Source organism: Xiphophorus maculatus, chromosome 6, assembly GCF_002775205.1.
Source record: "Xiphophorus maculatus strain JP 163 A chromosome 6, X_maculatus-5.0-male, whole genome shotgun sequence".
Classification (NCBI taxonomy): Eukaryota; Metazoa; Chordata; class Actinopteri; order Cyprinodontiformes; family Poeciliidae; genus Xiphophorus; species Xiphophorus maculatus.
In genome coordinates, this window is record NC_036448.1 from 28,152,022 (window position 1) to 28,172,894 (window position 20,873).

General features: G+C 40.7%; 1 protein-coding gene across 2 annotated transcripts in view; it reads right to left on the reverse strand.

The window, feature by feature from the left end:
* adcy8 (adenylate cyclase 8) overlaps nt 1-20,873 on the reverse strand; it is an 83,749-nt gene that overhangs the window by 2,860 nt on the left and 60,016 nt on the right. For both annotated transcript variants that reach the window (XM_023335276.1, XM_023335277.1), the window contains 7 exons: nt 20,705-20,794; nt 18,463-18,635; nt 17,112-17,190; nt 10,435-10,593; nt 1,933-2,079; nt 826-918; nt 432-546 (listed from right to left, as the gene is read on the reverse strand). In XM_023335276.1, the coding sequence (XP_023191044.1) occupies nt 432-546; nt 826-918; nt 1,933-2,079; nt 10,435-10,593; nt 17,112-17,190; nt 18,463-18,635; nt 20,705-20,794 (856 nt within the window). The remainder of the gene's footprint in view (nt 1-431; nt 547-825; nt 919-1,932; nt 2,080-10,434; nt 10,594-17,111; nt 17,191-18,462; nt 18,636-20,704; nt 20,795-20,873) is intronic.

The window sequence follows — 20,873 nt, forward strand, 5'->3', positions numbered from 1 at the left end:
CTAAACGGTCCAAACAAAGTCCGGTGTGAGAGGCTAAATGCATTTTATGCGGTTCTGATTTGAAATATAAAAACTCAACAAATTTCTGAGCTTCACCGCCATCTTTGATTCTGCAGGACAGAGAAACTTTAACTCCTCAACCAAAAGGTACTGATGAAGTTTAACAATCAGAGAAAAAACTCACATTATTATTCAGTCAGTATTTAATGCCTAATTATTAGCACACAATAATGTTAATGTTTTTAATTCAGTGTATTATGAATAATATACCCCTTTATGTTATGGAAATACGCTCTTTTTGATATAAAAGAACTTTTATTTTTAAATGGCCTCCTTATAATTAATCTATAGTCAATCGATAAGATCAATCAACGTTAGAGTAACTCATTAATCCATAACTTCCACCCATAATCAGAACCAGATCTTCTCACCGATCCTCAGCTCGAAGTTGTTGAAGGAATGCTTGTTGATCTCCTGGATGCTCTCGTTCAGGGCGATGGCGAAGTCGGCCAGCGCACACAGGTGACCCCATTTATCTTCACATTGCTGTGGAATCACAGAAAACGGCTGAAAGCTCCAGCTTGTTGTTTCAAAAAAGTTACAAATCCTCCAGAACAGGATCTTTCACTCTGACTTCCTGTTTACTTAAAGGCCTTCAAGTTTCTAAAATAGGATTCAGAGTTTTATGTTGGAGAAACAACCTGACAGGTAACTTTACTGGATTAAAACATTTAGCTGTTTAAACCAGAATGAGTAGAAATAATGACAGCGCTGTGAATAATTGGAGCATTTTAATCCAAACGGCTGGTAAGTTTTGACCTCCACCTGTTTTTCAGGCGACAGACCAGAGACGGCCATGTAGGTGCTGCCGATCGTCTTGATCTTCTCGATGTCCTGGAAACGGTCTTCACCGAGCAGCTGCAACAAAAACAGCGTCCACTTAGCTTTAAAACAATCTGAGACACAAAAACACGTCTGACTGAGTACCTGCTCTCATCTACGGCTCCCGGCCTCAGAGACAAACCCAGACGGTTCTGTTACCTGAACCGTTTCTTAAACATGACCGACTAAAGCAGCAGCTGCATGGCTAAAGAACTGATCTGTCCATCAGGCAGGGATTTATCTCCCAACTAGAAGAAAACTTCCCTCTTCCAGTCATTTCCAGTCTGTGAAAAATCTTTCCTGTATTGATTCCTCTGCAGTATTTCCTCCTCAGATTCTCATCCGTCACAGAGACGGGAAGAGAAACAACGAGAGCAACATTTATCCTGAAGTAGCATCTTTCCTGTGAAGCCAGATCCATCAGAACCACCAGAGACCCTTTAAACCACAGGAGTCAAACTCCAGGCCTCCAGTCGCTGTCCTGCAGGTTTTAGATGAGCCACAGATACAAAACACTGGAATGAAACGTCGTCATTACCTCCTGGTGTAGATCAGGTCTCTGGAGCCTTAAAGGCCTAATTATTCTGTTCAGGTGGTGCAGCAGAGGCTCATCTAAAGGTTTTCTGGCCTTGAGGATGGAGTTTGATACCCCTGCTTTAAACTGAGACAAATGTCCAACACCGACACGCTGCACCTCAGGACAGCCGCTGGACAAACTGCAGATGAGTAAACATTTAAATTCAACCTGATCAGGAGAGAAAGGTTATACATCTAAAACTTGTTTTGAGATTTTTGCTAAACTTTTGCATCTTCAGAGTGGATGTAGAACAGGAAGCAGTGGATCCCTGTGGTGGTTCTTTGCCACCTGCAATAATTAGTTTTTGATTCCCTGCAAACAGAATCTGTCGTTTCTGCAGAGAAATTAATGGCTTTTCTAGTATTTTCTAAAATAGGATGGATGTTTTACTTTTTATCCTGAATGAGTGACGGTGTTTACGTCTTAGAAAGTTTCATTAAGCCAACAGACGGTTTGAACTTCCAGCTCCTCACCTCGTCAAAGTCGGCGATGATTTCGTTGAGCAGCCGCAGACACTCGACTCCCTGGTTGTTCATCTCAGTCTGGGAGTAAAAGTCGGCGAAGCCGGGGATGGAGGCGAACATCACGCCCACCGAGTCGTAGGACTGGGAGTACAGCTCCTGAGGAGACAGCGACACGACGAGGACGTTGAAACACGGCGGGTACAAGACGTTAACCTTCAGAACCACTGAGAACGGATCACCGGTTGAGAACAGATTAATAAATATAAGCAGTGCACGAAAGTATGAAAGTTTTTCTTAAGGTCTCAACATTTCAGTCAGTTTGAGGTCTGGACTTTGTGTGCTTAGGATCATTGTCCTGTTATTGACTTACACAGCCTCCCTATGTCTCCATGTAGTCATCATGTGAACTTTTAAAATCAACGAATCAACCAGGATACAGAGCATGAATTCACCACATGTTGACGCTGCATACGGCTGAAGAAAACTGGAAGCAGAGGTTACAAACTATCACGGAGAAAACATCTCAGAAAAATGGAGCTTTCCTCTCCAAACTGGAGAGTTTGATGCCTCTGGTAAGGCACAAATCAACCACAGGATGAATTTATCCGTTTGTTTCTCCCCTTCAGCGCATTAACTGGTTTTCAGAAAAGCACAAAAGGCCTGAAGCGTAAAAACTTTAACAAACTTCAACATGCTGCGGTCCTGCCGCCACCATGAGGAGTTATAACATGTAGTTATGCAGAAATGTTTGGATTACTGTAAGGTCGAGGCACAGTGCTTGACCTTTGCTATGATGTGTTGTGTTTTCTCCAAGCTGGTGTTCAGAATGACAGAAGAATGTCTCTATGTTGGTCTCTTTACTCCAGAAATCCACTGGTTCATTCAGATCCAACTTCATGATTTGTGCTGCTGTATTCAAACCTCTCAAATAATCCAAACATTTTCACTCCTTTGCAAATTTTCCTGTTTTAACCTTGAAGATGCAGATCTGGGAACATTAGCAGCTTCCCTAAATCTTTTTCCACCTGTGGATAATCCCTCCGCTCAGTGAAACTCAGGTAACCCTTCCCAGGTTGATGAGCAGCAACAATTACCAAACTAGTCATTGCTGATAAGTTTTCACCTGGCCGTTGCTGTGATTCATAATGAAAGCAGTGGTCACACATTTTCCATTTTGTTTTCATTTGTACTCCAGAAATAATGACAGTGTGGTTCTGTTGCACACTTATAATGAGATGTAAATCATTTTAAAAACCAGATGAGCTTCATTATATCCTCACATGAATAAAATAATTTGCTCTGATCAAGCAGAGCAAATTATCCTCAAAACCACTGATTAATAAACGATACAGTGCGGTGCATCCTTTCCTCCACTAGGGGGCAATGTTAGCTCGTACCACGCGCAGCGCAGCAGGTCTGCAGACATGAAGCAGCACATCCTTACATCCCAAATGTCACATTCAGTAATTCATCATGGCCTTATGGTAGTATTGTAATAATGGGGTGATAAACATTAACATCCAGCCACAGTTCAACATTTCAAGTTAATAATTCAGGAGACGCTCCGTCTGTCCGCAGGCTGCTCCCATTCTTAATGAAATTACACAGTTGTGAAAATGGGCCTCTGACCTGAGTGGAGCTTCCTCAGCAGCTTTATTCCGGCTAATGAGCTCAGACAAACGTCCAAACTTCAAACGGAAAACTTGGTTAAAGTTGAACTAATTGAATTTCTTGGTCTTCTGCTGCGTTGCTGCGCAGAACGTCAGGCAGCGTTTTAAGGTTCAGTCGGGGTTCAGTCCTGCTGCTGACGCCTCTTTAACACGTTTAACTCTCTGGGCTTCGCATATTTGGTGGAAAGCATCAGAGGTGGAGGGAGAGACGGAGGAAAACCAGACACCAAATATTTACAGAGTCGCTTTTATGCTCTGCTGTTTATTCCGACTTTAGAGATAAAAGTTATGCATTTTAGTTTCATGGGTACAAAAGCCACTCAGTCTTGTTTTCACCACTAATCACTAACCCTAACCCTAACCCTAACCCTATCATATCAACACACACTAAATGTCACAAGAGAACAACTTATGGGTTGGATCCTGGCTGAAAATAAATGGTTCCATTGATCCGACCAGCAGAGATTTATGATCAACATCAAATCTATAATCTGCCAATAAATGTTTTTGTCATTTTTATGTCTCTTAAGGAAATATAAATAAACATTGTTCACATATATTTCCTAGGTTTTCCTGCTGTGAGCTGCCATTGTTTCTATTTCGGAGCAGAGGTGACGTCACACTGTGTGTGTTAGAAAGCAGTTTCTGAAAACAAAGTTAATTAGTTTGAAATAATAAAATGACATGAAGAGGGAAAAACTTATCTGTTCAGAGATTCATGTTAGTAATACAGACAGTTAGCATTGCTAACCATAAATAGCAATCTCTCTGCAAAACGTCTCCATGACAACAGCAACAAAAATAAAACTTCAGGTAAAACCTCTGAAGAAATCCAAAGAACAACTTTGAAAGACATTAATAAGGATTTTTAGGACGCGTTAAAAGTTCCCAGGAAGTTTCTCTGCTTGGAAGAAAAGAATAAATAAGTCAGAGTCACAGAAAGTTGAGTAATAATCCAGATCTGACTCAGATTAAGCTGCTTTACTTTGTTGCTACAGCCTGTAACAATGAAACGTCTGCAATCAGCGTTTAGCCAAACTGAAATGTCCTTAATCAGGAGAAGAGAAGCTGAAACTCCAGACGTCTTCAAGACGTTCTGCTGCAGCAGAGCCTGAGTCACAGAACAATGAACAGTCTGATTGATGCTGCAGCAACTGATGAGGAGCCAAACGCTGCAATCCCATCCTTCATACCGAGGAGCAGAGGGAGGCGAGGTCGCCTCTGCTACCTGAACTCACCTGACCACAACGATTCACCTGCCAGAAATCCCTCTGCACAGGTTTCCATCCAACAGAACCAGGCAACTGGGTCTGGATCTGCAGATCATCTGGTTTCCATCCTCCCTCTGCTGATGGAGACGTTTCCCACTAATATTCATCTCAGCTGGCAGCTCATTAAAGGGAAACTATTCAAATGAGATGCTGTAGTTTAATTATCCTCACAAGTCCTATTAACAACAGTTTGGTTTTTTAGCTTTGTTCCAGAATTAAATATTGTAGCTGTAGATTTGTTGGTCATTAGAATCACAAATCACTTCCCATAATTACCTGCATCCCTGGTAAAAACCACAAGAAACCCACGTTGAGGAATAATTTTACATAAAATCATCGGTAACAACGTTGTTGACTGGAAGTGAGACAAAACTTTAATCTCTCCAGCTCAGCTGAAACGTTTTTACAGCATTTATGTCTCAGATAAACATGATTTTGGTGGTTTGGTCACAGAAAGTTTAGTTTTGTTTCACTCCAAACCGATCCTGAGTGTTTGCTGCTCGTCCTCCAACACACAGCTCCAGTTAAGGCCCAGTTAAAGGCCCAGTTAAGGTCCCAGTTAAAGGCCCAGTTAAGGTCCCAGTTAAAGGACCAGTTAAGGTCCCAGTTAAAGGCCCAGTTAAGGTCCCAGTTAAGGTCCCAGTTAAAGGCCCAGTTAAGGTCCCAGTTAAGGTCCCAGTTAAAGGCCCAGTTAAGGTCCCAGTTAAAGGCCCAGTTAAGGTCCCAGTTAAGGTCCCAGTTAAAGGCCCAGTTAAGGTCCCAGTTAAAGGCCCAGTTAAGGTCCCAGTTAAAGGCCCAGTTAAGGTCCCAGTTAAGGTCCCAGTTAAGGTCCCAGTTAAGGTCCCAGTTAAGGTCCCAGTTAAGGTCCCAGTTAAGGTCCCAGTTAAAGGCCCAGTTAAAGGACCAGTTAAGGTCCCAGTTAAGGTCCCAGTTAAAGGCCCAGTTAAAGGACCAGTTAAGGTCCCAGTTAAGGTCCCAGTTAAAGGCCCAGTTAAAGGACCAGTTAAGGTCCCAGTTAAGGTCCCAGTTAAGGTCCCAGTTAAGGTCCCAGTTAAAGGCCCAGTTAAAGGACCAGTTAAGGTCCCAGTTAAAGGACCAGTTAAGGTCCCAGTTAAGGTCCCAGTTAAAGGCCCAGTTAAGGTCCCAGTTAAAGGCCCAGTTAAGGTCCCAGTTAAGGTCCCAGTTAAAGGTCCCAGTTAAAGGCCCAGTTAAAGGACCAGTTAAGGTCCCAGTTAAAGGACCAGTTAAGGTCCCAGTTAAGGTCCCAGTTAAAGGCCCAGTTAAGGTCCCAGTTAAGGTCCCAGTTAAGGTCCCAGTTAAAGGCCCAGTTAAGGTCCCAGTTAAAGGCCCAGTTAAGGTCCCAGTTAAAGGCCCAGTTAAGGTCCCAGTTAAGGTCCCAGTTAAGGTCCCAGTTAAGGTCCCAGTTAAGGTCCCAGTTAAGGTCCCAGTTAAGGTCCCAGTTAAAGGCCCAGTTAAAGGACCAGTTAAGGTCCCAGTTAAAGGACCAGTTAAGGTCCCAGTTAAAGGACCAGTTAAGGTCCCAGTTAAGGTCCCAGTTAAAGGCCCAGTTAAAGGACCAGTTAAGGTCCCAGTTAAGGTCCCAGTTAAGGTCCCAGTTAAAGGACCAGTTAAGGTCCCAGTTAAGGTCCCAGTTAAAGGCCCAGTTAAGGTCCCAGTTAAAGGCCCAGTTAAGGTCCCAGTTAAGGTCCCAGTTAAAGGTCCCAGTTAAAGGCCCAGTTAAAGGACCAGTTAAGGTCCCAGTTAAAGGACCAGTTAAGGTCCCAGTTAAGGTCCCAGTTAAAGGCCCAGTTAAGGTCCCAGTTAAGGTCCCAGTTAAGGTCCCAGTTAAAGGCCCAGTTAAGGTCCCAGTTAAAGGACCAGTTAAGGTCCCAGTTAAGGTCCCAGTTAAGGTCCCAGTTAAGGTCCCAGTTAAAGGACCAGTTAAGGTCCCAGTTAAGGTCCCAGTTAAAGGCCCAGTTAAGGTCCCAGTTAAAGGCCCAGTTAAGGTCCCAGTTAAGGTCCCAGTTAAAGGTCCCAGTTAAAGGACCAGTTAAGGTCCCAGTTAAAGGACCAGTTAAGGTCCCAGTTAAAGGCCCAGTTAAGGTCCCAGTTAAAGGACCAGTTAAGGTCCCAGTTAAGGTCCCAGTTAAGGTCCCAGTTAAGGTCCCAGTTAAAGGACCAGTTAAGGTCCCAGTTAAGGTCCCAGTTAAAGGCCCAGTTAAGGTCCCAGTTAAAGGCCCAGTTAAGGTCCCAGTTAAGGTCCCAGTTAAAGGTCCCAGTTAAAGGCCCAGTTAAAGGACCAGTTAAGGTCCCAGTTAAAGGACCAGTTAAGGTCCCAGTTAAGGTCCCAGTTAAAGGCCCAGTTAAGGTCCCAGTTAAGGTCCCAGTTAAGGTCCCAGTTAAAGGCCCAGTTAAGGTCCCAGTTAAAGGCCCAGTTAAGGTCCCAGTTAAAGGCCCAGTTAAGGTCCCAGTTAAGGTCCCAGTTAAGGTCCCAGTTAAGGTCCCAGTTAAGGTCCCAGTTAAGGTCCCAGTTAAGGTCCCAGTTAAAGGCCCAGTTAAAGGACCAGTTAAGGTCCCAGTTAAAGGACCAGTTAAGGTCCCAGTTAAAGGACCAGTTAAGGTCCCAGTTAAGGTCCCAGTTAAAGGCCCAGTTAAAGGACCAGTTAAGGTCCCAGTTAAGGTCCCAGTTAAAGGCCCAGTTAAAGGACCAGTTAAGGTCCCAGTTAAGGTCCCAGTTAAGGTCCCAGTTAAGGTCCCAGTTAAAGGCCCAGTTAAAGGACCAGTTAAGGTCCCAGTTAAGGTCCCAGTTAAGGTCCCAGTTAAGGTCCCAGTTAAAGGCCCAGTTAAAGGACCAGTTAAGGTCCCAGTTAAAGGACCAGTTAAGGTCCCAGTTAAGGTCCCAGTTAAAGGCCCAGTTAAGGTCCCAGTTAAAGGCCCAGTTAAGGTCCCAGTTAAGGTCCCAGTTAAAGGTCCCAGTTAAAGGCCCAGTTAAAGGACCAGTTAAGGTCCCAGTTAAAGGACCAGTTAAGGTCCCAGTTAAGGTCCCAGTTAAAGGCCCAGTTAAGGTCCCAGTTAAGGTCCCAGTTAAGGTCCCAGTTAAGGTCCCAGTTAAGGTCCCAGTTAAGGTCCCAGTTAAAGGCCCAGTTAAAGGCCCAGTAGTGGTGAGCAGATCCACAGGTTTATGTGTGAGCTGGTGATTCGTGGCCAAGCGTGTTCCTGAGCGGAGCGGGTTTGGTCAGGATGAAAGATGCTCTGTTACAGACTTTATCACTTTGTTGCTACATTTAGTTTTTACTTTTCTGACTTTCTATCAACTTTTATTTTCAGAAAGGCAACAAAAGTAGTTACTTTGTTCTGTTATTTTAGACTTTAATCATCTGAAAACATCAGTTGCTCTGCAGTAACGGCGAGTATCTGACAGACAACCGAGCTGCACCACCTGCAGTTCCACCGTTCAACCCACAGTGGGCAGCAATGAGGCAACTTCAGGCAAAATTCTGCAAAATTAAACAAATTTACATGATAAGGTCATGATTTGCATAGAAACATAAATATAGAACCCTTAAGGACATTTATTCAGCAAAACAAAAAAAGTTAATTTGCAGTTAAATAAGAAATAAAGTGACTTAAGAACTGTATTATGTTTGATCAGGGCCTCCTTGGTTTATGATTTTTAAAGACAAAACAACATTGATAATCAATAGCTTCAATCAGTGACTAACAAGTGACAGAAAGGTTTTATATAATCTAGTCACCGAGATCCAACTGGACCCGAATGGATCCAACCTGCTGCTGATTGGCATCATGTCATTAACATCAAATCAAAAACAAATCAGGCTGAAAACCCAAAGCTCAGCCAATCCAGAGAGCTGGCAGGAAGGAGGCGATCCGAACGCCGGGATTCGTTCAGGAGCAACGAGGCGAGCGAGTCGGCACCTCAGGAAAACGGGACGGGATGTGACCCGGATTCAGTTCAGCTGCTTCAGCTTCATGTTTGGATTAAAACAGGAAAAATCTGTAAAATAAACCTTTCAGTCTAAATAATCCAAATCTGGCCTCAGATGTAGAGAAACACCTGATTCAGCTGTGAGATTATAATTAAACCAGGTTCGACCTGCTGCTTCCAGAGGAACGGAGAGGAAAACTACCAGCCTGATTAACGATCAATCACATTGATTTCCTGATCAGCAGCTCTGAAGGTTAATAACCTTACAGAACCAACAGTTTCTGCTCATCAATCTGGGAAGAGTCAGAAACTGAAAATCATCTCAACAGAAAATATTCCAGCAAATTATCAAAGTCAGGAGCAACGACACAAATAAAACCTGGAGCTCCGATTTAAAATCTACAGACGATCAGATTAAAAATCAAAGTTCAGGACAGAAAAAAGGCCTGAGGGCTTCGTCTCTCCTCAGCAGCTGAAAACATTTCAGCTGAAACGCCTCACACCAAACCCAGCAGCAGATCTACAGGAAAATGACCACATGTTGGAACGGCCCAGTCAAAGTCCAGACTCAACCTGATTCAGATGATGCTGTGAAACTTTCAGAGAGCAAAACTCCAAACAATGAGCTGCAACAGGAGATTTAAGAGAGAAAAGAGGATGAGAGCAGAGAGGAACGCTTCAAACTAAACCAAACTGCTGTCAGTTTGTGCTGCTGTTATTGTAATTATTATAAATAAATGTTTCCAGATTCTCCCTCACATTTACAAAATCAACTAAACATCAGCTGTGCTGCTAAACCTTCTATTTGAAATTGTAAAATTGTGACGGCACAGATTAAATGTTTGCAGCACAAACGTGGCACAAACAGCTGACTGACAAAACGTTCTGTTTGTGGATCGGCTGGTTGACCTTTGGTGACCTCTGGAAATATTTATTAATATCTTTAAACAAAAACGGTTGACACGTTTTGTTGAGAAAATGGAGGACTAAACTCACTCAGGCTGGAAATGTTTGTGACGAATATTAATATTCATATTTCTCTGCTCTTTGTAATGAGGTAGCTGTTACTTTTAAAGATTTAAAAGGAATAAATATTTTTTTTTTAAATTCTTCTTGTAGTGAAATCCAGCCTAGCAGAGGACAGAGACGGGATGTGGCTGAATGTTTCTGGCTGAACCAGGTTTGATGTTTTATTCATCCAGTGTGTCCGTCTGTTTCTGTTTCCGTCTGTTTCTGTTTCTGTCTGTTTCTGTTTCCGTCTGTTTCTGTTTCCGTCTGTTTCTGTTTCTGTCTGTTTCTGTCTCTGTCTTTTTGTTTCCGTCTGTTTCCGTCTGTTTCTGTCTTTTTGTTTCCGTCTGTTTCTGTCTTTTTGTTTCCGTCTGTTTCTGTCTTTTTGTTTCCGTCTGTTTCTGTCTTTTTGTTTCCGTCTGTTTCTGTCTTTTTGTTTCCGTCTGTTTCCGTCTGTTTCTGTCTTTTTGTTTCCGTCTGTTTCCGTCTGTTTCTGTCTTTTTGTTTCTGTCTGTTTCAGTTTCTGTCTTTCTGTTTCTGTCTTTTTGTTTCCGTCTGTTTCTGCCTGTTTCTGTCTTTTTATTTCTGTTTGTGTCTGTTTCTGTTTTTGTCGGACCTCGTTGTCGCGGTCCTTCTCCAGGAAGTGGCGGGCCACGTGGCTGGGCAGGATGTTCCTCAGCATGTTCTCGTTGTGTTCCCGCAGCTCCTTCATCTCGTTGATCTCCTCCTTGGCCTGAACGCGCCACAGGAAGTCCAGCCGGGCCGTGTACTCCAGCTGAAACCACAAACCGAGTCAGAAAACCTGCAGGTCCGATCAGAACAAAACACGAAGCCTCGACGTGACAAACGGCTGGAAAAATGAACCACTCCGCATGGAAAACGATTATTTTTAAGAAATTTGAGCTTTTTTCTACTGTGAATGAATTTCCATAAACTCCAGAGTTTAATCTGCGCATTTAGAGAAGAAACAGTGACAATAAGAAACAGCAGAAAACAGTTTTTAGAAAAAAATCTACAAAAATGTCACTGATGTAATTATTAAAAATCTGTTCAAAATAAAAAAATAAAATAAAAGCTCTATGTTTTGCTTTGGCCCCTCAGACCAGGTCAGCACTGTAAAACAGAGCATGGCTTAACTTAAGTCTGCTGGGTAATTATCTTGGTTTTTAGTCAGAAATCAAATTTTATCAAGTTGATTTAACGAGAGACAAAGATTATTTTAAGTTCTTTAATCTTCATTTCAGTTGTTTTAACTTTTTACTGTAATTAAAATTGAACTGAAAACTGTCCTCACTTATTAAAAAAGCAACATTTTTATATTTTCACTCATATTATCCAGTTGAAATAATGACTTATGTGAAGTTAGAAGCATTAAATTATATTTTAACTCAGCTCAAGCAATCTGAGTAAACATTGTTCTCAACTATTGCAAACTGACAGTTGCCATCAATGCCGAATATTTCAGCTGTTTTCTCATCCAAGTTTATAACTTTTAATTAGTAAAGAATCTTCATGCGAGGCTAATATTAATAATAATAAAGTGATTTCTTCTTTTCAGTGTGCAGATGTTTTACAGGCCGTTAAAAATAAAACTCCAGCTGCTGAAGTTTAGAGAATAAAGTTGGCCTGAGCTTCCTGACGCGTCAGCTGATGAATTTGCTCCATAAAAAGCTGATTAGAAGTGAAGTTCAGGGCAAAGTCTTATATAAATGAGATGATTGAATTCACAGCAACAGGCGGGCAAATTAAAATATTTAATCACCTTTGCAGTTCAGGACTATTCGATCAATCTGCTGTGCAGCTGAAGTATTTTAAGAGGCAACTCAATTAGCTTTTTTGAATGAACAATTAATACAAAGTCATATGAATAAATTAGAGCCAAACAAGCGGTGTGCGCCTGCAGAAGGGAGGGATGAGGAAAGTCATCAGTGAAGCTGAAAAATGATTTCCAGGGCAGGACGATAAGCCTGGAAGGATTTCTGCTCTTCTTCTGAGGCGGCCTGATTAATCAGGGAATCAATTAGTCGCCTAATCAGGAGAGAAACTTCATCCAGTTTTCTGTCCAATTAACGTTCAGCCAGCCTGAGTACAGCAGCGTCCGCCGGAAAGAGAAGCCAACAGCCGACACAAACTCTGCACAGGAAATCAACTTCCACATTTCAGCATCGAGAAATATTTAAATTCAACTTAATCACATTTCAACTGTAAACTATGATGACAAAGTAAACAACAGTTTCGATTCAAAAACTATTTTTGCTGCTAAATTATTGAATAAATAAATATTTGAGCTCAATAACAAAGATATTTATTGTTTTTAATCTGTTATTAAGGTTAGTGGACGGGCGTGCTAATGCTACATGTTTAGCATTGAGATGCTATTTTAGGCTAGCGTAGCTTCACTGACAGGCTAGCTCCTGTTAGCACAACTTGACCACAACATTAGTTTTTTTACAGCATCCAATCAGATCACTGGAAGCAGAAATTAAACTCATGGAGCCGAGAGAAACGATCAAACGTGCGTCAGTTTTACAGGCGCGCCAGAAACAAGTGAATATAAAGGTTCTGGTCCGATCTTCTGTATGTAAAAAAAAATAATTTTCTTTTTAAACATGTTAAAATCTTTATAAAATGATTATTATTCATAAATTAAAGGCTGATGAGGCTCAGCCTTCATGGCCGTCTCAACTGGAACGATATTAGTAAAGAAAAGTCTTTTCCCAAAATGGCTGCTTTATTTCTAAACTCTGTTATTTTGCTGATTAGTGGAGCGATATTCAGAGAGAAAGAAGTCTTGATTTATCATCCAGAATTTTGCTTTTTAATGAAAAATGTAGACAGTGTTTATTAAAGTTACAAATAAACAAGTGTTAAATAAGTGAGTGTGATCGATGGTGTCAGCAGAACCCACTCCCAGCTGGTCACAACCATCTGCTGCGCTGCAGAGACGTTCACCGTCTGACTAACGTCTCTTCATTTAGGACTTCAGATGAAGAGCGAACAGGTTGACGTGTTGGAGACAATCTTTACTGCCAGTTCATTTGCTTGACAAAACACGGAGCCAGACTCCACTTAGCAAAGAGCAGCTGTGCAAAACATTTGAGACGAGGCTTTAAACAATAAATGTTTAAAAATGGGAGTTAGTCAGCTGATTGGGTCTTTATGGATAATAAAGTTACCTGGAGAATCCAGAACGCAAAGAAACATTTAGAAGATGTGGGAAAATCTCAGCTCTTCAATCCGGATTTCCAACATTTCTCCATTTGTTTGCCTCCATCAGAAAGAGGATCAATTTAAAAACATTTCTATGAACAGCAAACAGCCATTTTCCTCAAGACATTACCAGCAAGTCTCACGTTTCTCAAGGAGAAAATCAGAGTTAAGAGTCTGTAAGTGAAGCAGGTTGTGGAGGGAAAGGCTTTAATTGGCTTCTGATCTCCTCACAAACAGAATCACTCGAGTGTCGCTTCAACAAGGCCCTGAGAGGCGGCGCAGCTTTTCCTTCTGCATGCATCTGTTCCACAGTCAGCAGCAGTACGGCGCGTTTCCAGCCACAAAAACACTAAAAACCATCAAATTAATCACAGAGCAGCAGCGATGCTTCTGCAGAGAGCGGTGGTAGACCTGAGCTCGTTTTAATTTAAACAAAATAACATTTACTCCACATTTTCAACAGTGAAACTGAATGAAAATGTCATCATATACAAAATGGAGTCATAAAAGAGTCTTTGATGTTTAGAAAAATCCTTTCTTTATGCAAAATAAGATGCATTATTACTGATTTACTTTTATTTGAATTAACTGTAAATTAATTTCTGATTGGCTGAAAGTCTAATTCTGCATTTCTAAAGAACTCAGATTGGATCCAACTGGATTTATTTCCAGTCAAACGTTTAGTTTGTTGTTAATTTGTTAACTAAATTGACATTTTTCTCAGTCTGAATGGATTTAATTGAATTTTTGGCCGTAAAACCGTGAGATTCATAAATTTCAGATCTTAGGCTGTAGTTTAGCAATAGACGCTAATTAGAGGCTAATCCTAAACTTAGCACCTTGGAAAACATTCATTTGACTCAAAGTTTTAGGAAAGTAACTCTACCTGTGTCTAACAGGTTGATGATCCAACTTCACATTGAGCAAAGAGCTCTGACTGTTATTCAGCCAATATCAGAGAATCCAGCTGGATATTTATGATGAACGCTGACAGAAAAGCTGCAGCTGTTTCTGTTAAAGTCGGTAAAACACAAACGCGTCTTTCCCAGCCTCTGTTAGACAGATATTACTCTAACCGGACCTGTTCATCAGGACTGAAGAGGTTGAACCAGACTCTGCTAACTGAAGCTTCCTGCAGAGAGCCAGGCGTCTCCTCCATGCGCTCCGTTCCTGCCTGATGCGGCGAGTCGCAGGCCAGAGCTGGGAGCTGTCATTGTCTCCGGCTTCCCAAACAAGCGATCGAATTGACCCAGAGAAAATCGATGCTGTATGACTTCAAATGCGGCTGCTTTCTACTTTCATGAGGCCACAAAAGACCTTCAATTACGTCTCCCTGCCCAGCTCTCCAGCCGGCGCCGAGCCGCCCCACTGCATGATCAAAGGTTGCCATAGAGAGAGCATGAAAGCAGCGGGCGACGACAGTTTCCTCACGGCCGCGGAGCCGGACTCCATCAGCGGCAGATTGGTTCATGTAGCGCATCAGGCCGATGAAATGAGCCGGCTTGTTCTGCTCCGGTTCCTGTTTATGGCGTGAAGATAAAAATAATATCCAGAAAGACGTTTCTGTACCTGAACGGTTTACAGACGAACTGCTGCTCAGGGATACGGTTTAATTTACAAAATATGACGTACATCAGTGTACTTACAGCCAGAGGCCAGCAGAAAACCCAAAAACTGGACAGGAGCAAAACTTAAACATGTTTTTACTCAAGTAAAACTAAAACGTAGAAATCGCAAAATCGTGTGCTGTGGTGGCGCAGGGGGTTTAGCACGCCCTGCGTTTGGACGAGGACGTCGCGAGTTCAACTCCCGGTCCCGGCGACCTTTGCCCCATGTCCTCCCCTCTTTCCTGTCTTTCCTACTATTGCAAAAAGTATGAGCCACTAGCCGCAAAAACTCTTCGGAGAAAAAAAAGGAAAAAAAATAAATTGCAAAATGACTCACGTCAGAGTAAAAAAGTATTTGGTGAAAAGTACTGAGATCAAATTATCAATCATTTAACATTTAAAATTACATCAAAAGATGGATGAAAATGACAATAATTCATATAAGTAATAAAAAAATAAAATCAGGCAAAAATCAATAAAGAGAAACTTATGAAACTTTCACCAAACTGCAGGTTTGTGTTTGTCTGGTGAATTTCTGGTTAAAATCTGTTTGTTTTTTATTCAGAATCCACAAATTTTACTAAAAGAAATATTACAAAATAAAATCACAATCATAAAAAAGTAACTGAGTAAATGTAACTGGTTACTGCCCAGATCATGTGATCGATCCAACATGTCTGCTTTGTGGAACTGAACTGAAAACAATTATTATTATTCATAATTATGAAATTATGCTGATGTTAAAAATGTGCTGATTTCTCCCGATCAGAACCAGAACCAGAACCCGTCCTGGCTTCTATTCTGCTGCTGCTTCAGTTTTCCGGGGTGCCACATGGTTCTGCTTTAGGCTCTCTGCTTCCCCAGAACATTTCGGATCATTCTCAACCCGGTCAAATTTCATTTCTCTAAAGATGATTTACGGATTTATTTACCTCTAAACTCAGGATGCAGCGACGCGTAACGTTCTCTCTGCATCCCTGCAGTCACACATAAGCCTGAACGTTGGGCATCCAATGTTTAACAGGAAGTTTGAAGGGAAGTAATCCCTCCCAGGTATTTGTAATCAGAGTACTTGGTAGTTCGGACTGAGCAGATGTTCACCAAGGGAACAGATAAATTAGAAAACAGCATCATTTTTACTGTCAGTATTTAAAACTAGTTGAATTTGAATGACTGCACAAAATGTAACGTCTGTGTTTTAATGGTTGAACTAATTATATAGCAAATAAAATAAATATTTATGCTTTTATTGGCTGTTAGCTGTCATCATTGATTAATGAATTTATTCACCTGATCAGTTTCTCTTTCTGGACTGAATTAATTTATTATTATTTCCTAATCACCTGTAATTATGTAATAATGTTACATGTGTGCAGACTGAACTTTACTGCCACCTGCAGGAGCTCAGAGGAATAAATCATTACTGATGTAACGTCCAAACTTTTAATTGTGAAAAAGTATGTTAGATTACTTTATGCTTTTTAATTTAATGGTCTGGTAGATCTGGTAATTTGTGGCATGATGAAGCTTTTTTCTCTTTCTAATTAGCTGCAGCACAGCAGGAGATGTTTGTCTGAAAGGGAAATGAATCGACTGACTTTAATTTGGTTGGCGGCTGCAGCACCTGGAAGCTGGAGCTGGAATGAAGCAGCGGAGTTCAGAACCACCAGGAACCAAAGGAACCCGATCGAATGAGCAGATGAACTGATTTTCCATCTGCAGCTTCATTAAAGTGTTGCTTAACAAGTCTAATCACTTCTTTAGGCCTCATGCTGAGGGAATGAAGTCTTTAACTGCTTCACTTTATGGTTTCATTTTGTTCCACACTTTAACTTCCACTGGATAATAAAATGAAGTGAATCTTTGTTCCTTAAACTCTGCATGAAGCGTAAACATGATTTCCTCCCTGGTTGGTTTCATTTCCATCGCGGTGAGTCCAGATCGTTCAGGTTGTCCTGATCGGTTTCTGTAGTTCTGCTGCCATCGGCTCCACTCTTTCTTCTCCTACTGCTCTCCGATTTACATTATTAGTTGTTATTTAAACTGCTAACTTTCTGTTTTCTCAGCTTTTTCTCTCCGTAGAAGATGCACCTGATTGGCTGAGGCTCTTCCTGGAAGATGCCATCAGCTGGCCTGTTCTGCTGGAGGTTTCCTCCTGTTTTTCCTCTCCACTGTCGCCACATGCATGTTTGGTGTGAGGGATTTCTGTAAAGTCGACGACTCAACACAGCCGACTGTCTCCTGTCGCTTCGTCAGGAGGAATGAGCCTGCTGGGCTTCCTTAGAAAGAAACCTTTTCATCTGATCTGAATAATAAACTGAACTTATTTAATTGTCTGACTGAAATAAATTGAGATAACTTGTTGTAAATTCCTGTCATAAAAACAAACTCAATTGAAAAAGTGAAATCTGATCTTTAAAGTGAAAATGCAGAGTTTGCTGCAAAGTTTGTGTTTTTGGAAATGATCCGGTTTTACCTGCTGACCGTGGTAAAACACGGCGAGGAGGAACATGGCCATCAGCAGCAGAGACGTCTCTTTGGTTCCCAGGAAGTTTCTGGTGGAAGGAGAAGAAAAAAGTAAGATGATTATTGTGCTTTTCATTACACTCTGCAGGAAACATCAGACAGAAGACATTACAAATGTCACGTCGTAATTTAATCTATTAAAAGATTAAAGTCATGCAACAAAATCCCATCAAAGAAAAACTTTGGTAGAAAAACCAATCACTTCATGTAAAGTTATAAACTGCAGCAGAATGTAAAAGTCAAATCTTATGAAAAAACTTGAGACAACATGTTTGTTTCCAACTGAGGATTATCAGCTCAGATGTAGAAACTCTCAAAATAATAAATGTTTGAAGTGTTTTTACTGGTTCACAGGCTAAAAACAGGAATCAGGTCCGAGACTCTGAGGTTTGAGTTTTCATGCATCGTTGAGTCAGTGGAGGTTTTATTCACCGCAGAATTTCACGATTCAACTGCCAAACAAATGACAAAAAACCGAAAAACATCTGCAAAAACAAAACAACCGAAGCTGATAGAGAGCAGAACGTTCCTCTGGTCCTGGAAACCAGAAAAGAGAAACTCAAGGAATCATTCAAATTAAAGTCAGGAATCCTTCTTTGTGCTTTTTGCTTCAGATATGAAAACATTTCTGCAGAAATCGTCTTCATGTTTCTGCCTGGAGACGTTTTACACATTTAAAGGATATTTAACAGAAATGATTCTGACTCTGGGTTGAAGTGATGAGGACTGGAGGTTAATGAGGAAACTGTTAGTGTGTTTTTATTTAATTGCTTTTATGGTTTTTGATATTTTAAAGTCCTGAGTATTAAGCCACTTTTAATCATGTTATATTTTATAACTATTGTCAAAGTTTCTATCAAATTTTCTGTTTGGCAAGAAATCTGACTCATTTTACTGTAACTAAATCCTAATGGAATAAATAAACCTTTAAATATCAGAAATGTAAAGATCTTAGAGGACATTAATCCAGGCTGCCTTTGTTTTTTCCATTTTCACATAAAAATAATGTCAGACATTTAATCCGGTTCCTGTCAACGCCTGAGTTATCATCAGCCTGGAAACATTTTACTTCAAACTCTGCTGGTTTTTTACATTTCTGCTATAATTTTCTTACAGTAAATATCAAATATGATCAATAACAAACCCTGAGAGATTCATATTTTTGTTCATTTGTAGACTGTGGATCTTTCAGATGGATGTGAAGACAAAATGGAAATTCAGAAACCAAATCAAGTGAGGCATCCAACATGGCCGCCACGACAAACGGTCCGGTCGGAGCTCCAGCTGTGCAGACGACTCACTCCGTGTTGTGGTGCACGGTGTCGTAGCGCACAAACAGCGAGGTGTAGAAGGCTTCGGTCAGCAGGGAGTAGATGGCGATCATCAGCAGCAGCACGGCCAGCTTCAGCACCGAGTTGAGCCGCAGGAACACGGCGCAGGTGACCATGGCCAGGACGCCCGTGAACACGAAGTACTGCGAGACAAACAAACGCGTTTAGATGCACATCCATGATCCCAGCAGGGAGCGGCAACAAAAACATCTGACAAAATCCAGCCAGGATGCAGAGCCACAGCACTGAGGGTCAACAATATGAGTTTTATCTGAAATATAAGAACCGGTGAAGTTAAATGAGTTCCAGATTGTGATTTAATGGTTACTTCATAGTTAATTAAATGTGAATATTAACCAGCTAGCAGCTGGTTTCATATGAATTAGAGACTAAACTAATTGCTATCTAAATAATGACCAGAAATTAAATTCTCCAAAGTCACCAAACAGCCAATTATCAGATTTATTTACATTCTAATTAAGTAGAATAATAAGGAAATAAAACTAACCTGGATTTGCTAAATACTCATAATAATTAAAAATGTATTAATCATGCTTAATAAAGAAGTGTTTGGTTTCAGTCAGTGAGATTATCAGGAACAAAGGAGAATACTAATTAAATATTAAACATATGTTAATAAATAAAGTAAAAAGAACGAGGAAACACCTGAATCTTTTTATAATCACAAACTAAACATGAATCAGAATTAAGGATTATTGGTTTGTTACTCCTCTGAATAAAAATACTAGAAAAATCCAGAATATTTGATTTGATCATTTCAATCACAATATAAATCAGACATGTGTTTAAATGTAGGAGATAAACTTTAAAACATTATGCATGAAATTATGTTACATGATGAGGGAAAAGCAAAAACTGGAGGTGAATTAATGGTTATTTATGAAATGTAGAATCATTATTCTTTACCAAACTATAAACTGTTTACCCTGATAATTAATAACTGTTAATGAGGAATATCTTGCAATTATGAGTAGTTATTAGTTAGCTAATACAAAGTTAAATTATTCCGCCTCGTTTAACGTTTATTACAGCTAATTATACTTTAACAACCAGCTAATAATTAGATCAGCAGGACTAATTAGACAATTAATTATTAACCCAACAACCAACAGTTTATCTAACATCCTGGAAGATCTACTGATAAATTATTTATGAATGATCTGTTGTGTTTCAAATATATCAAAAATAAGGTATCTGTTAATAATCAATGTTTTACTTATGAGAATTTTTCAAAACATATCAATGACCAATAATAACAGAGAACTGGAGAATATTTACAGTTTATCAGCGTGCGGTTGATCAATTATAAAGAGATTTTATTTGTAAATATCTTCTTTTCTCACCTTAAAATAAACCATTTAGTAAGAATTGATTTATAATAGTTAATTAGCTTCTAGTTTCTCTGTTGTTATGCTGTAGCAGGAAACCTGTAATACCACAGACAGCCACTAGGAGTCAAAACAACATTATACAAATAATTCAGATTATTGCTGTGAGAATTAGCTTTTATAACTCTTTTATAATGCAGACACAATTCTCTGGAGGTTTTTGTTTTTTCCTTCAGATTCCTGAACCTAAAATTCAACTGAAGATCATTTTAAACTTTCTGCATATAAACTAAACCTCCCAGTTTGTCTCATAAGTTTTCTGTTATTAATGTGAACTCTGGGCACAAACTAAAATAACTTTCATGAGCTCCTGATGGAATCCCCAGCTCCCCTGGCCACAAAGCACGCCCCCTGCTGAGCCGTAATAAACCAAAACTACTAAACTGCCCTTTATTTGAGAAGTTTCTGCTTTGCCTGCTTATGAAATATTAAATCCAATATCCAGTATTTTTTTTATTTGTCTGCAGCTAAAAACAGACCCAGTGTGTGCACAGAGCAGGTCGGACCTGCGGAGCCTCAGGAGGAAATAAGTTTATGATGTATACATGCAACAACATGAGTCAGCCGAGCCTGCGGCTGTAAAACGAGCCTCGTTATTGGCTCCATCAATCAGCTGCAAACTGTGAGAGCAAAACAACATGATGGATGTTTTCCACGTGACGCCCTGACGGCGCCGTCAGCTGCCGCGTCCGAGGCGAGACCTCCCTCGGCTGCCCGCCATGTTTATTTCATCGCTGACGCAGAGGTGAGAAAGCACAACAGACGGACCGGACCGCAGAACCGACAGCTCATCTCGTTGGTACCTCTGGGTAGAAGCAGATGTCCGGGATGGAGACAGACTCGTTGTACGTCTGGTTCCTGAAGGTGTTGGACTTGTCGAAGTCGCACCACAGCTGGCAGAGACACAAACAGGGCGGATCATTTCAACGAGCAGAATTACTCCGACTCAGATCAGCTGAGAAAGAGGAGAAA